Below are 15,868 nucleotides of genomic sequence, written 5' to 3' on the forward strand. Positions count from 1 at the left end.
TGAGGCGACAGAGCGACGAGCAAGAAAGCAACGAAAAACAAGGAAGGAAATCGAGGAAATCGATCTTCGAATTGAAGCCATAAGGGGCGCCCTCACAGCAAGTCATTCAATGGACGATGTAACTCATTTTGTGCTATCACTTGTACCAGCTATGAAACAAACACCTAATCACATGCAGCAGCACCTGCGGCTAGAGCTGCAACACATTGTAGCATGCTATAGCGTCGGCAATTATCCTAGTCTGCTAATTAGAAATTTGGAATAGTACAGGTGTAGAAAATTTAACTACAAAAAAGGCAAGAGTGCAATAGTTCCCGGCTGATCACGTTTGTTTACTCCAGTGTGGAGATCAGCACAACATATATTAGCTGTTAATTAACTGTGAAGTATTTTTTATTGTTCATGGTCACTGTGTCAAATTGTTTTTGACACTTGTTTGTAGGTTGGCATCCTATGAAAGATGAAAAAAAAGATGAGCAATAATTTTTTTTTCATTTTTCAATTGGTGTAGCTTTGTATTGGAACACATACATGTGCTTCATTGTTCTATGCTTGTTATTTGCGTGTAGTTCACGTTTGATATACATTTCTACATACTCGCACACTTGTCTTTTCTTTACTTGTATTTTTTGTGTGTATATCTGCTCAACTTGTTCTCTTATATTTGTTCTACTTTTTTACCTCTATGTTAATGGCATATCGCTTTAATTTGCTACCGTATGGTAATTCCTCTCCCCACCTAACCTTGACCGGAGGTCCCTATACAGTCTGACTATTGGACATCCTTTTGTATTAAATATCTACGAAAACTTGTTACCCCAATGAAGCAATAATTTTTTTTAAATACTCTGTGTCAGTTTGCAGTCCAGTGGCAATACAACAAACCAAGGTAAATGAAGCTTTTAAACGAGAATGAAGTGGTTCATGTTTTGCCTGTTAACTGACAATATCACAAAGGGAAGAGGGGGGGGGGGCATAACATGAAAATAATGATATACAGTAATAAAAAATGAATGAACCAAAAAGTTAAACATGGAAGTCAAATAAAAGATACAACTGATGTGCACTGTTCCATTCGAAAGCTAAGTGCTGACATAATATGCCGCATTATTCCTGCAAACAAGTGGAGTACACAAAGTACAAAATTCACCTTTTGTGCTCGTATTTCAATAACACAGAAATGTCTGTTTTCATTTATATATTTATTGACTTATGCGAAGTGTCACTGTGCCACACGTCAAACAAGAAGCGGCTAGCAGACAGCACATCCAGCAAAACCTGGTGGCTGCTTGTTTTGTCTCTCACGGCCGCAGACCAGCAGATGCCCGTTGCCAAGGCACAGAACCCTCCCTACTCACAAAGTATGAGCAGAAAAGGTCTCTTGTTTCCGCTGCCGTCCTTGTATAATTGTGCCCAGTGGAAGGTTGCAGACTGAACATTGCTGAGGTGCCACTGTCCTGGGTGGTGCGCCACTGGCCACTGGTGATGTTGCCATATGCATCTTCACTGTCGACATAGTTCGCCGTCATGTAGATCACGTCATCACGCAAGAAGTTGTGCAGGACACAACACGCCATGACAACATAGTCTGCATTTTGTGGTTGCAGATTGATGGCACGTCGAAAGATCCTGAATCGGGAGGCCATCACTCCAAAAGCATTTTCAACGCACCTCCTGCAAATTGAAGTAAAAAAAATAATTCAACATACGCAAGGGCAAATTTTGTGCTTTTAGTTACCTGGCTCTGCTTAGACGGTAATTAAAGATGCGCTTGCTTTCATCCTGGCCCCTCCCAGAATATGGCCGCAGAAAATCTGGACGAAGTTGAAATGCTTCGTCCCCGACGAAGACGTGAGGAGCAACAATGTTTGTGCCAGGCAGCTGCTTCGGAGATGGAAGGCCGAGCAAGCCCTTTTCTAGAGATTTTCCAAAGCAAGAAGCAGACAATGTGCCACCATCACTTTGACGTCCATAAGCCCCAACATCAACACATATGAATTTCAAATTGCTGTCAACAGCGGCCATGAGCACGATGGAGTATGTTCCCTGTAAGAAAATGAAACCATAAGCACATGTTATGCAAATGTGACTTACCGCATTAATTACCTTGTAGTTGTAATACAAGCTGCCTGAATGAGGAGGGGCTTGTATCTGAACATGCTTGCCGTCGACAGCTCCAATACAGTGAGGGAAATTCCATTTTTCCTCGAATCCTTGCGCTACCTCCTGCCAGGCTTCCGTTGTCGGTACCTTCACACATACAAAAGAAGTTGCTCTTAGGTTGTGGAAAAAAAATTGTTCGATAGAAGTGTGACCGAAGCAAGCTAGTCCAGGCACACAGGTACTTCTGAAAACTAGCTGCCGGAGTCGAAGTTTGTAACCATTACAGTAATAAACCGCCTCCATGTACAGTGGCTCAATGCGTACCTTTAGGTACAAAGGTTGCAGTGTTCTCCACAGCAGCCTGCACACGTGATGCACAATGGTCGCCACTGTTGAGATGCCAACCCTGAAGCTAATAGCAACATCTTGCATGTACATGCCAGATGCGAGGTACCTGAAGAACAAGGTATGAAAGATTGATAACAAAGAACACGGTTTAAAGGAAAAATTAAAGGAAGCTTATATTATGTTCAGCAATACAGGAGAACAAGGAAAACATCGCAGCATAATAAGACACCTTGACGAGCAGTGCAAAAAGAACGGACAAATCACAAGTAAACAGGACGGGCACACTGTCCGCTCTGTCAGGTCTGAAGAGCGTCTGTCCTTCTCACACAGACACATGCACCCACAGTCCGTCCCCTCTCGTCGTCAAAACTCCACCCCAACTCCAAAATGTAACCATAACAGGAGCGACGCCCTGCTCTTCGTCAATCACTGAGGGCAAAGGTTGCCTCCGTGGAGGTGGTGCCGTCTCGATGCAAGAATACAAAAATACAGCACAAGGTTTAATGAAGGTTTGAACAACATTACGTGTTCTGCATTGTTTTTCTATTTTGAACAGACAGCAATAATGAATGTAAAGTTAATAGTATTTCCATTGCATTGGGTGTCCCAGCTATTATGCAGCGCGATTTAAAGAAAGAGGAACGGCGTTACGCGAAGAAAGCCTAGTGCGTATTGTTTCCAGTGCACTGAAGTAGCCGGCAGTAATTTTTTCGTTACTGAAATTTAATTAGCTAATTGTAATTATATATATATATATATATATATATATATATAACTTGAGAAGTACTGTCCTAATTATCAAAGTGTCAATGAGAAAATTGTAGAGCTACATGAAAAACTTCCGATACAGCTTTCTGTTGCTCAATACGTGCTACATAAAGTGTTTTTCCGAGAGTGAAAGAAGCCCGCGAATACACGCAAAGTGCCTCGAGCGGCCAGTCGTGCGGCAATTCTGCGTTCCTCTTTTTTTAAATCGTGCTGCGTGATAGCTGGGACACCCTGTATGTAACACAGTACGAGGCGTATACGCGCGAAACAATTTTTTGGGGCTTATGAAGACGTCTTCCCGAAATGAAACAGAAGATTTAGACAAATATAAGTCAGAATTAGCTTTCCCTGTTATTTCCTGAAGATCACAGTTACAGCGTCAAAACGGGTAAAACAGTAACGTGAGATAACTACATCGGAAGTGGTGACAGGCACTGACCGAGACCAATGCTCCTTAGCTATAGCATGCTTACCTAAGTGCAATAGCGAGCCGTGCACGTGAGGGCAGTGGTTCACGCACGACATGAAGCCTTGTCAAACCTGCTTCGACAAGCGAGTGCAGGGTTTCAAAGGTCTCCGGCGACATTCTGTAATACTTTCTGAAGTATTCCTTGTCTCCTGACATCAGCAAGGGCATCTGCACAACACAAACAATTTCTCAATTTCGATGTTTTTAGATGGGAGCCCCGGAGCAAAAGCTTCCTTTAAATGTACAAGTTCGAACTCACCGTTGTGTAGAATTCCGACTCCTGCTTCCGGTTTTCCCAAATAGGACGTACCCACCAGCGCCTCTGGCTTTCGAGCTTCATCAACAATTTCTTTTTCTCCAGCTCGCACATTCATTTAAGAGGAGAAGCTGCATACTGTCCAGGTCGGGAGCTGACGCCGCCTTCGACATACGGCACGTACCCTCATGATCGTCGCCGTCGTCAATGTCTTCATTGCTACAAACAGGCACTTGCACACTTAATAGTAGCTTCTTCTTTTTGAGAAGCAAATACTCCTCCAGGAGAAGACTTGTGGTTTCCATCGTAGCGCAAGAGACTAGAGTGTAGAAAACAAAACCACCCCACCACGCCGCACGCTTGTGCGGTTTGTGCAGCATTTTCACTCGCCGCAGCTGCGGACTAAGCGATCGCAAAGTCTCAACGCGTTTAAAGGCTGAAAAATTGTTTACTATTCTATTTTCAAAAAATAATATGATATTGTAATATTCGACTAGTTTCCATGTTGTTTTTATTTAACGATGCAGGCATGGATACATTGTGAGCAGGGAGCAACCTTGGGCGTCGCTGCGACTGAAATCGCGCAGTCAGAAACGCATGTGAAAGCTGCCAGCGAAAATCGCTCTGCGACGTGCGCGACAGAACGATTTTTTTCGCCCCAATCGCGCCATGTGAAACGGCCTTCATGCGTCCGCCCCATCTGCTGACGTAGCGCGAGTGGAAAGGGAAAAGAACTAAGGCCTTCATATTTTTCTAGAGGGTGTTGCGCAGCTAAACGTCGCCTCCCTTCCCTCCCTCTCCCCCCCCCCCCTCCGCCTTTCGCGCCTCGGAAGAAGGCGCGTTTGCTCTACATATATGGTGATTGTAAAGGAGGAAAGAGACGCCTACTTCTGCAGCCCTTAAGGGAACACGGCGCCGAACGCGCGTTTGTTCTCCGCCGTGGGTTCACTCCCCGGTAAGCGTGCCTCCCTCGGGACCTTTCACTCGCACATACAGCGTTCGGCGGCACGCGGCGACGATTTCATCTCCATTGACGTCATACGGAACCTCACGGCGACGGCGACGACGACGCCGACGGCAGAAATCTGCTTTGGAGTGTCCATATAATTGCTATCGCAATAATAACAAAAATATACGCAGTGAGTGAGGTAGTCGGAAAAATGGTTAGATACTAACACCGATACAAAGATAGGCGCAAGCATACATAATTACCTAGCCGCCGAAAACTGCGTGAAGTACCCTAAGAATTATATTGCATAAGAACTAAGGTGGTCCGTCTAGTCCTCGTGATTTCACCATTCTGTCTGCTACCACGGTTGTGAGAGATTAGTTATATGCACTTTGGCTATCGTTGTAGAAAAAAAAACATTTACCGCCCATCCCAAAAGGAACTTTGTAGCTCAAAACGTGCCAGAGAAAGTATAATTAGTAGCCAATAGTCGGTTTACGTCGCTTGGACGCCGTAGTGGAGGTCTACGGAGAATGTTGCCCTTCTGGGGATCTTTAACGTGCGCTGCGATTCACACGGGCGTCTTCGCTGTTTGCCTCCATTCAAACTGCAATCTCCGGAGCCGGGTATTAGCCCACAATTTCGAGCTGAGTATACTAGCGCCTTAGGTACTCGGCTACCCCGAAGGCTGACAGGGTAAGGTTATAGGAGCCATATGTTTCTTCTATATCCTCATATAAGTACTAGTCTCGACGACCGTCTCCTGAAACGTACGTGGCCCAGGTTTATACCGTTAGCAAACACGTAGTTGAGGGCCGTCACGAATGTCATGTACAAGCATTATATGGGCACCTCATTCACTTTTGTAACCATTTAGTCGCCAACTAGCTTTTTTGGGTATTCCATGGTCAAATGGTTAGGCGATGGGGCTGCTGTAATGTGGAAACGGCATCCACAACAAATCGTCGGGACAAGTTGGGTCGATCAGTATGTGACGTTGCTTATGTACCGGTCATCAGTTAACCCGTTTAACGCACACTAATTTATTCGGACGTGCTGCTGCTTATGTGCCGCACAGTCGCAAACCCCATTTACCCTCAATTGTATCACTGCATTGGTTAAACTAGGCATGTGCCACACTTCAGTGAACTTCTTCGAAATGAATTTGGCTCACTTGATATGTGCCAATTGGTATGTGCTCGTCTACAATAAATCTACTTCACCGCAACTTGCTTCATGTGAAACTAAGTATGATCAAAATTCAATGAAGTCCAAGAGGAATGGAAGCACTGAATCATTTTATTATAAAACATTGCGCTATAACGAAAATCATGATGACTTTCGGTGATAGTGAGCTAGCACTGATTCATTATGCCGACCCAACGTATTGCCATCGTCATATTGCGTTATGAGGCGTCTACTACAGCGGGAATGCTCTTGCTTCAATAAGAAAAATCTACGCAGTGAGTGAGGTAGTGAGGTAGGTAGTGAGAAAGGGAGATCCTGGAGGTTGAGCTGATGCCGGGTGTTCGGACCTTTAAGGCCCCCCGGCGGAGGCAACACACCTCTTCGGCCTCTGCTTCACATAGACGGCACCCCTGGGCTGACCCACCCAGGGGAAATCGGCAGTTGCCTATTCCTGTCCCCCTCTTAAATCTTCGTCTTTCTCTCTCACTTTCAATCTATCCTGTCTTCTTCCACTTCCCTTTTACTTCCGTTTTCCCAGGCAGCTAGGGTTAACCTTGTGTGGGTAGCCAACCTTAGATACTCCATATTTGGTTATAGTAGTGGCGTACAGCTGGCGTTTGCAGGACCTGGCTTTTCCAGTTTCTGAAGCGTCCCCTCGTTGGGCTCCATGGTGGATGGCTGGCGCTGCTGCCGAAACATTCACCTATACTTATGGAACGTTCATTCCCCCCACTCCTTGATCGCCGTCTGAAACGAGGGCGCACCGAAGATGTCTTCCAGTTTTTTGGACGCGAAACGCAGAACTTCCCCCGATTTCATGTTATTCACTCTGAAACCTCAGACAAATCGGTACGAACAATGTCACCTTTCCTAGTCTCAAAGTCTTTGACTAATATTTTTGGACCAGGCTATAAAGCATCCAGAATGGCAAGCGGGGATCTCCTCTTGGAGCTCCGTGATGTGAAGCAATATGAGAAACTGCCCAATCTAGTATCATTCGGGGACGCCCAAGTGACAGTAACCCCACATTGTACTATGAACATCACCCGTGGCGTTGTCTCAGATGATGATTTAATGGAGCTAACCGAGGCTGAACTCTTGGAGGGCTTCAGTGAGCACAATGTGATAAACGTTAAAAGAATTAACATGCGGCGCGACGGCAAAGAAATCAAGACCAAGCACCTAGTACTTACTTTCGGTTCAAGTGTCCTGCCCAGTCCATCGAGGCCGGGTACATCAAACTTCGTGTTAGGCCATACGTGTCAAATCCTCTGAGGTGTTTCAAGTGCCAGCGATTCGGGCACAGTTCACAGAACTGCCGAGGCCGGCAAACTTGTGCTAAGTGCAGTGCCAAAGAACACTCCTCCGAAACTTGCAATAACACTCCACAATGTGTCAACTGTGATGATGAGCACGCCGCATACTCACGGTCGTGCCCGTCATGGAAGAAAGAGAAAGAAATTGTGACTATTAAGGTCAAAGAAAATATCACATTCAAGGAGGCACGTAGGCGGGTATCATACCTGCCCAAGAACACCATTGCCGATGTGACGCGTCAGCGGCAGCGACACAACGGCTTCCGGCGCCTACCCGGCCCGCAAGCAGCCAGCCGGCAGTGACGCCATCCGCCCCCTCGGCGGCTGCAGCTAGCGCTGCTCCGCCAACTCACAAGAAGGGGCCATCGACCTCTGGGCTGGTGGCCTCCAGGGCCTCGTCCCTCGAGGCGAGGCCTTCCCGTCAAACCAACCGCCCGCAAGAGCGCGTGTCCAGCGCCTCGCAAGGGGCGATGGACACAACAACTGGCCAGACGGCGCCGTCAGCGCCTAAGGAGCCGCGAGAATCTCGCGATCGCTCCAAAAAAGAAAAAGCCCGCATCACAGGGCCCGACAAGGGCTCTGCAAGTTAAGTTAGTCGCTTGAGCGCACAGCACAAAAAACACTTTCAACATGAATACACAAATAATACATTGGAACGTTAGAGGACTCCTACACAACCTCGATGACGTCAAAGAAATCCTACACAGGTTCAATCCTAAGGTGCTGTGTGTTCAAGAGACACACCTTAAATCTACACAATCCAACTTTCTCCGGCAATACGCCATTTTCAGGAAAGACCGAGACGACGCTCTTGCGTCGTCCGGTGGTGTAGCAATCGTTATAGAGAAGTCCGTAGCTTGGCAACATGTACCCCTTCAGACGGCCCTTGAGGCAGTGTCAATTCGGGCAATTCTTTTTAATAAATTGGTCACTGTATGTTCTATATACATACCCCCACACTATATTCTCGAAAAAACTGAGTTTTATAATCTTGTTCATCAGCTTCCAGAACCTTACATACTTGTGGGTGATCTTAACGCTCACAACACGTTGTGGGGAGGTTCCCGATGTGACCCAAGAGGTCGTCTTATAGAAAACTTTCTTCCGAACTCTGGTGCTTGTCTCTTCAATGGGAAGGAGCCAACATATTACAATCTTTATCATAATTCTTACTCTTCAATAGACCTGTCAATTGGCTCTGCCTCTCTTTTCCCCGATTTAAAATGGCGTGTGCTTAAAGATCCATTTGGAAGTGACCACTTCCCAGTGGCACTACTTGTTGAAACAACATGACTCCCCTCCGCATGACCCTCGCTGGAAACTAGCCGCAGCTGACAGGAAGTGTTTTAAAGAATCCACATACTTATCACGAGATTTTATAAGTAATTTTAGTATAGATCATGCTGTATTATATTTTACCGCTTTTATTATTGACGCTGAAGAAAAGTTCATCCCTCAAACAAAAGGTCGTTCATGCGGAAGACTAGTTCCTTGGTGGAACGAGGACTGCAGGCCAGCTCGGAATAAGCAAAACAAAGCCTGGGGCATTCTGCGCCGATACCCAACTGCAGAAAACCTTCTTCAATTCAAACAGTCTAAATTACAGGGAAGGCGCACGCGACGGCAGGCTAGGAGAGCAAGCTGGGAGAGGTTTCTGTCGGGAATAAATTCGTATACCCAAGAAAAGAAAGTGTGGAATGCGCTCAGAAGGTTAAAGGGACAGGAACCGCATCCGCTGCCTTTGGTAAATAATCAAGGAAACAAGTTGGAAGACCAGGCAGACGCTCTCGGAACACATTTTCAGTATGTATCTAGCTCCGCGCACTATACACATTCATTCCTTAAACACAAAGAAATAGAAGAACGGAAGACACTGGACCGCAAATGCAGAGGAAAGGATCTATACAACCGTCCATTCAACATTGCCGAGCTTAAAGCAGCATTGAACGCCTGCAAAAGCTCTGTGCCGGGCGCAGACAGGAATATGTATGACATGATCAAGAACATGCACACGTACACGCAGATAACATTGCTCGCACTTCTTAATCACATTTGAGCAGCCCCCCGCAGGGGCGTCTGCGTGAGCAGGCGTTTGGTGAGTTGCGACACCACGTACCCGAGCACATGGGGGTTGGACCCTCCCGCGTGTAGCCGTGCGCGGCTTAGCCGTGTCTGGGGAAAAGGGGATCCTGGGGGTTGAGCCGATGCCGGGTGTTCGGACCTTTAAGGCCCCCGGCTGAGGCAACACACCTCTTTGGCCTCTGCTTCACATAGACGGCACCCCCGGACTGACCCACCCGGGGGAAATCGGTGGTCGCCTTTTCCTGTCCCCCTCTCCGATCTTTTCTTCTCTATTTTTCTGTCCTCCCTGTCCTGTCACCTCTTCTCTTCTGTTACTTCCACATTTTTCATAGGCGGCTTGGGTTAACCTTGTGTAGGTGCCCTCTCTTGGGTTTTTATATAAGGTTATAGCAGCAATGTACGGCTGGCGCCTGCAGCCTTACACGTGAAGTGCTGTAGCGTCCCCTTGTTGGACTCCGTGGTGGGTGGCTGCCATTGCTGCCGAACAACACAAAATTGTTATGGGAACGCCCGCTTTTCCTCGACTTCTTGATCGTCTCCCTCAGAAGAGGGGACGCACCGATGAGTTTCTCAATTTGTTCACCCGGCCTAAAGACATCTTCCCCCGATATCAAGTAGTACATAGTGAGAGAACGGAAAGACTAGCAAGAACCATATCCCCATTTGTAGTTGCGAAAACCTTGACGAACACGCTAGGCCCTGGCTATAAAGTCACCAAAATGCCAAGTGGGGACCTTCTGCTTGAGCTACGTGATAAGGAACAACACAACAGACTCGGCAAGCTTGTGACTTTTGGTGATGTCCCAGTTACTGTTTCACCGCATCGCTCCATGAACACAGTACGCGGGGTAGTATCCGAAGCAGACCTCATCGACCTATCTGAAACCGAGTTGTTGGAAGGTTGGAAGGAGCAACACGTCATAATGTGCAGCGCATCGTTATGAGACGGGACAACAAAGAAATTCCCACGAAACACCTGATACTTACCTTTGAATTAAGCGTCTTGCCAGAAAGCATCGAAACAGGCTACACAAAAATAGCAGTAAGACCATATATCCCAAATCCTAGACGATGCTACCAATGCCAAAGATTCGGCCATGGCTCGCAGAGCTGCCGTGGTCGACTCACCTGTGCCAAGTGTGGAGTACAAGGCCATGCCTCAGACAATTGCGAGGCTACACCTCACTGCGTAAATTGCGATGGTGACCATCCAGCGTACTCCCGGTCTTGCCCAAGCTGGAAAAAAGAGAAAGAAATTCTAACACTGAAAGTCCGTGAAAACATATCGTTCAGGGAAGCACGCAAAAGGTGCTCACCATTCCACACGACCACTTACGCTGATGCGGCGCGTCAAGGGGCAGCGTCGCAGCGGCTACTGCCACCAGCCCAGCCCGCGCGCAGCGAGCTGTCGCTTGTGGCTCCTGCCCCCAGGGTGGAAGTAGCTAAGTCTGCTCCACCTAACCAGCAAACAGGCCCGGTTACCCTAGGGTTGCCGGCACCACTACAGCCCTCGGTGGCAGCCTGCGCTACGCGAAGCGAACCCGCAGGGCCACCAGCAGCTCCCACGGTGGGTGCAGTCAAGGCTGCCTCACCCTCTCCGGCCATTGCTGGCTGTGGTAACACCCGGCGCAGCTCAGGCCCAAAGGCAGCCCCATCGACCTCCGGGCTGGTGGGCACAAATGTCTCGTCCTTCGCGGCGAGACTCTCTCGCGAAACTTCTCGCTCGCAAGAGCGCGTGTCCGGCGCCTCTCAAGAGGCAATGGACACTACACCCATCCCGACGGCGCACCAAGCGCCTAAGGAGCGGCGAGGCTCCCTCGACCGCTTCAGAAAGGACAAATCCCGCGTTACAGGGCCTGGAAAGGGCTCTGTAATCTAAGGCAATACTTCCGTTTTTAGTACACACAGCACCAATTTAATTTCATTATGGATACACAAATTATACAATGGAACGTCAGAGGCCTTCTTAGGAACCTCGATGATATCCAAGAACTTCTTTACCAACACAATCCAAAAGTGCTGTGTGTACAGGAAACGCACTTAAAATCAACACATACAAACTTTCTCCGACACTATGTTACGTTTCGTAAAGACCGTGACGATGCTATCGCATCATCAGGCGGTGTTGCCATTATAATTCACAAAAGCATAGCATGTCAACATTTGCAGCTACAAACGCCCCTCGAAGCAGTGGCAGTTCGACTTGTTCTTCTGAACAAACTCATCACCATTTGCTCGCTTTACATTCCCCCACATTACCACTTACACAAACATGAATTTCAGTCCCTTATAGACGAATTGCCAGAACCTTATCTTGTTCTTGGCGATTTCAATGCGCACAGCAGTCTGTGGGGCGACTCTCGTATCGATGCGCGAGGTCGTCTTGTTGAAGAATTTCTTTTCTCGTCTGGTGCGTGCCTCCTGAATAAGAAGGAACCTACATTTTACTGTATTGCAAACGGAACCTTTTCTTCTATTGACCTTAGCATAGCTTCCCCCTGTCTATTTCCTGAACTTGAATGGGAAGTTACCAAAAATCCTTACGGGAGCGATCACTTCCCGATATTACTGAGAACAACCACAGAAAATAAGTCTCCACCACAAGCCCCTCGATGGAAGGTTGATACAGCAGATTGGGAGAAATTCGAACTCTTACTAGCAATATCTCCTGGGCTGACATGTCTTCGTTAGGAATTGATGCTGCTGTAGAGTATTTCACTGCCTTCATAATTGATGCCGCTTCCAATGCATATCCGAAATAAGTGGTGTGGCATGCAAACGCCGTGTCCCATGGTGGAACGACGAATGTAGGAACGCTCGTAGGAAACAGAACAAAGCGTGGGGGTTGCTACGTGATTCACCGACTGCGGAGAATCTTATCAACTTTAAGAAGATAAAGTCACAAGGCAGGAGAACGCGCCGACAGGCCAGAAGAGAGAGTTGGCAGAAGTTTTTATCAGGTATACACTCGTATACAGATGAGGCCAAAGTATGGAACAGGGTTAACAAGGTGAGAGGACGACAAACATATTCACTCCCTTTGGTAAATACACAGGGCGACAGCTTGGAAGACCAAGCGAACCACCTGGGTGCACATTTTGAACATGTGTCGAGTTCATCGCACTATTCTCCGGAATTCACAAAATACAAAGCAGCAATAGAAAAACTAAAACTAGACCGAAAGAGCAGCGGGAACGAGCCATATAATTTACCTTTCTCTTTAGCAGAGCTTCATGCATCACTCGCCTGTTGCAACCAATCTGCCCCAGGCTCTGACCGCATATTATATGAAATGTTGAAGAACCTACCCTCTGAAACGAAGAAAACCCTTGTCTGTCTGTATAACTCTATATGGACCTCCGGCGAGATCCCCTCTGCCTGGAAAGAGGCCATAGTGATCCCTATCCTGAAGCAGGGGAAGGATCCATCCTCTGTATCGAGTTATCGGCCCATAGCGCTAACAAGCTGTCTCTGTAAAGTCTTCGAAAAAATGATAAACCGTCGCCTATTACATTTCCTAGAATCAAACAGACTGCTTGATCCATACCAGTGTGGTTTTCGCGAGCGTCGATCCACCACTGACCACTTGATACGTATTGAGGCGCAGATACGCGAAGCTTTTGTTCACAAACAGTTCTTCTTGTCTGTATTTTTAGACATAGAAAAGGCCTACGACACCACATGGCGGTTTGGCATACTGAGAGACCTCTCCCACTTTGGTATACGTGGTAATATGTTAAATGTGATTGAGAGTTATCTGCTGAATCGCACATTCCGTGTTCGAGTTGGCAATGTTTTATCACGACCTTTTGTGCAGGAAACTGGTGTACCCCAAGGAGGCGTGCTCAGTTGCACACTCTTTATCGTTAAAATGAACACGCTTCGTGCTTCTTTACCACCAGCTATCTTTTATTCCATCTACGTGGACGACGTACAGATAGGCTTCAAGTCCTGTAACCTCGCAGTGTGCGAGAGACAGGTACAGCAGGGGCTCAACAAAGTGTCTAAGTGGGCAGAGGAAAACGGGTTCAAAGTAAACCCCCACAAAAGTTCTTGTGTTCTTTTCACCAGGAAGAAAGGTCTTGTTGCAGATCCAACTATCGAAATGTATGGACAACAAATACCTGTGAACGAAGAACACAAATTTTAGGCATCATACTTGACTCTAAGCTTACTTTCATTAACCACATAAAACATCTAAAGGCGAAATGCCTAAAAACAATGAACTTACTGAAAATTTTATCTCACACATCCTGGGGACACCGACAGGAAGTGTTTAATGAACCTTCACAAGAGTCTCATTCGGTCACGATTGGACTATGGTGCCGTAGTATATCACTCTGCCGCCCCGAGCGCGCTAAAAATGCTAGACCCCGTCCACCATCTAGGTATCCGCCTGGCCACTGGCGCATTCAGAACAAGCCCCGTCGAAAGTTTATACGTAGAATCCAATGAGTGGTCACTCCATTTCCAGAGAACATACATCAGCTTCACCTATTTTCTCAAAGTACACTCCGATCGTGAACATCCTTGTTCTGCAACCCTTAATGATTTGAAGTGTGCAACGCTTTTCTATAATCGACCCTCTATGAGGCGGCCTTTCTCATTGCGTATAAGAGAACTTAGCGAAGAGATGGATATCCCACTTCTAGAACATCGCCTAATGCCTCCAGCTAAGCTTTCACCGCCCTGGGAGTGGCAGGTGATAGAATGTGATCTATCCTTTGTAGAGGTCACAAAGCACGCTCCCGAGCTCGAAATTGCAATGCATTTCCGCGAACTTCAATCGAAGTACTCGTGCTCGGAATTCTATACCGACGCATCCAAGTCCCATGCTGGCGTATCTTACGCCGCTGTTGGCCCCTCCTTTTCTAAAACTGACGTATTGAACCCCCTAACAAGCATCTTCACCGCAGAAGCCTACGCAGTACTGTCTGCGGTGAAGCATATAGAGAAATTGAAACTACAAAAGGCAATAATATTCACAGACTCGTTGAGTCTTGTAAAAGCGCTAACATCTTTACAAAAGCATAAGAATCCTGTTGTTATCGAGCTTTACTCACTCTTGTGTAACATTTACCAATCTCGTAGACATGTAATAATATGCTGGGTGCCTGGCCATAGAGGCATCGAGGGCAATGTGCTAGCAGACCAGTTGGCCACATCAACTACATCGCAAGCTATTAATCCTGCCGCTGCTATTTCCTCCACAGATCTGAAGCCTTTTTTGCGAAGGAAACTGCGAGGCCACTGGCAGCGTCTGTGGGACGCTGAAACAACTAATAAGCTCCACTTGATTAAGCCACAGTTAGGTTTCTGGCCCTGTACAACTAAAACACGACGAACTGATGTCCTATTCTGTCGTCTCAGAATAGGACACACATATGGTACTCACAATTTTCTATGAATGGAAATGATCCTCCAACATGTGGTAGATGTGGCGACAGGCTCACCGTCCTCCACGTCCTCTTGGAGTGTCGGGAAGCCGAAAGAGAAAGAAAGAAACATTTTCCTCTCGCATATCGCTATTGTGTCCCTCTGCATCCGCTATGTTTCTCGGTAAAGAACCACTTTTAGCACCAACGCAGTCCTTGCTTTCTTGAAAGATGTTGTGCTACATGTAACTAGACCAATAAGTTCGTAGTGCATCCTCTCTCTAGAGGATGCTGCTGCGATAGTTTTTTAACTGCACATGCCTCCAGGCCCTTGTGTTTCAAGGGCTCTGTTTAGGCACTTGTGCTTCTGGCCAATACTGTATCTTTAATTTTTTGTAACTCGTATTCATTCTTTCGCAATGCATTCTTCATGTCCATAGTACACATAATCACTCATTGCCATAATCTTATTACTTATAGATTTTACGCACTTTACAGCGACTGATTTTAGGCCACTTTACAGCCATGTCACATCTAATGTTCATATAATTACCTATTCATCTACCAATAACAAGCCATTACCATCGTCTTGGCGCGAACTAATACTGTCATGGCGCTCTTTGGCCATACCTGGCCCTTGCGCCATAAACTCCAACAATCAATCATCATCCGCGTCCGAACGCTCGCACGTCAGTGTGGCGGGAGTGGTTTGGACATGGTCTTAATTTCCTCTGGACGTTTGTGGGTTCGTCAGCCTGATGTAACCTCCATTGGTAGTCACGAGCGCAACAGGAATGTGCTTACGCCACTGCGAACAAACTAAAGGTCATTCATTAATGCCGGATGCTACCAGGCGGATCGCGCCTGGCCGCAGAATTGGTCGACATCATCCCAATAGGCTATGCAAGGAAGTGAATAAATCAGGGATTACATAAGAGGTAGTTTAACACATGACCACCCGATACACAGCCCCAAATACCACTGCAGGCCAACGAAGCTGGAGAGCCCGAACGC

The 15,868-nt window shown here is 47.0% G+C and overlaps 1 protein-coding gene across 2 annotated transcripts; it reads right to left on the reverse strand.

Moving 5' to 3' along the window:
- Positions 1-1,126: 1,126 nt before the first annotated feature.
- LOC119440112 (uncharacterized) lies at positions 1,127-4,611 on the reverse strand. Of its 2 annotated transcripts, XM_049661381.1 has the most exons (5): positions 3,693-4,611; positions 2,428-2,557; positions 2,107-2,250; positions 1,739-2,046; positions 1,127-1,674 (listed from the first exon to the last, which is right to left on the reverse strand). In XM_049661381.1, exons 1-5 carry the CDS (start codon positions 3,854-3,856, stop codon positions 1,302-1,304), a joined length of 1,119 nt encoding a protein of 372 aa, XP_049517338.1. In that variant the 5' UTR covers positions 3,857-4,611; the 3' UTR covers positions 1,127-1,301. The 2 variants fall into 2 exon arrangements, with proteins under 2 accessions (XP_049517338.1, XP_049517337.1); XM_049661380.1 differs by having other exon boundaries at positions 1,739-2,250.
- Between the last annotated feature and the right edge of the window lie 11,257 nt (positions 4,612-15,868).

Source organism: Dermacentor silvarum, chromosome 2 (assembly GCF_013339745.2).
Source record: "Dermacentor silvarum isolate Dsil-2018 chromosome 2, BIME_Dsil_1.4, whole genome shotgun sequence".
NCBI classification, from domain to species: domain Eukaryota; kingdom Metazoa; phylum Arthropoda; class Arachnida; order Ixodida; family Ixodidae; genus Dermacentor; species Dermacentor silvarum.

Excerpts from the sequence above, each read along its gene's own strand:
- LOC119440112 (XM_049661380.1), bottom strand. The coding sequence starts at position 3,856 with ATGCCCTTGCTGATGTCAGGAGACAAGGAATACTTCAGAAAGTATTAC. Across the intron at positions 2,558-3,692 it reads CGGCTCGCTATTGCACTTAG|GTACCTCGCATCTGGCATGT; the intron begins GTAAGCATGCTA and ends CTTGTTCTTCAG. Across the intron at positions 2,251-2,427 it reads TGCAACCTTTGTACCTAAAG|GTACCGACAACGGAAGCCTG; the intron begins GTACGCATTGAG and ends GTATGTGTGAAG.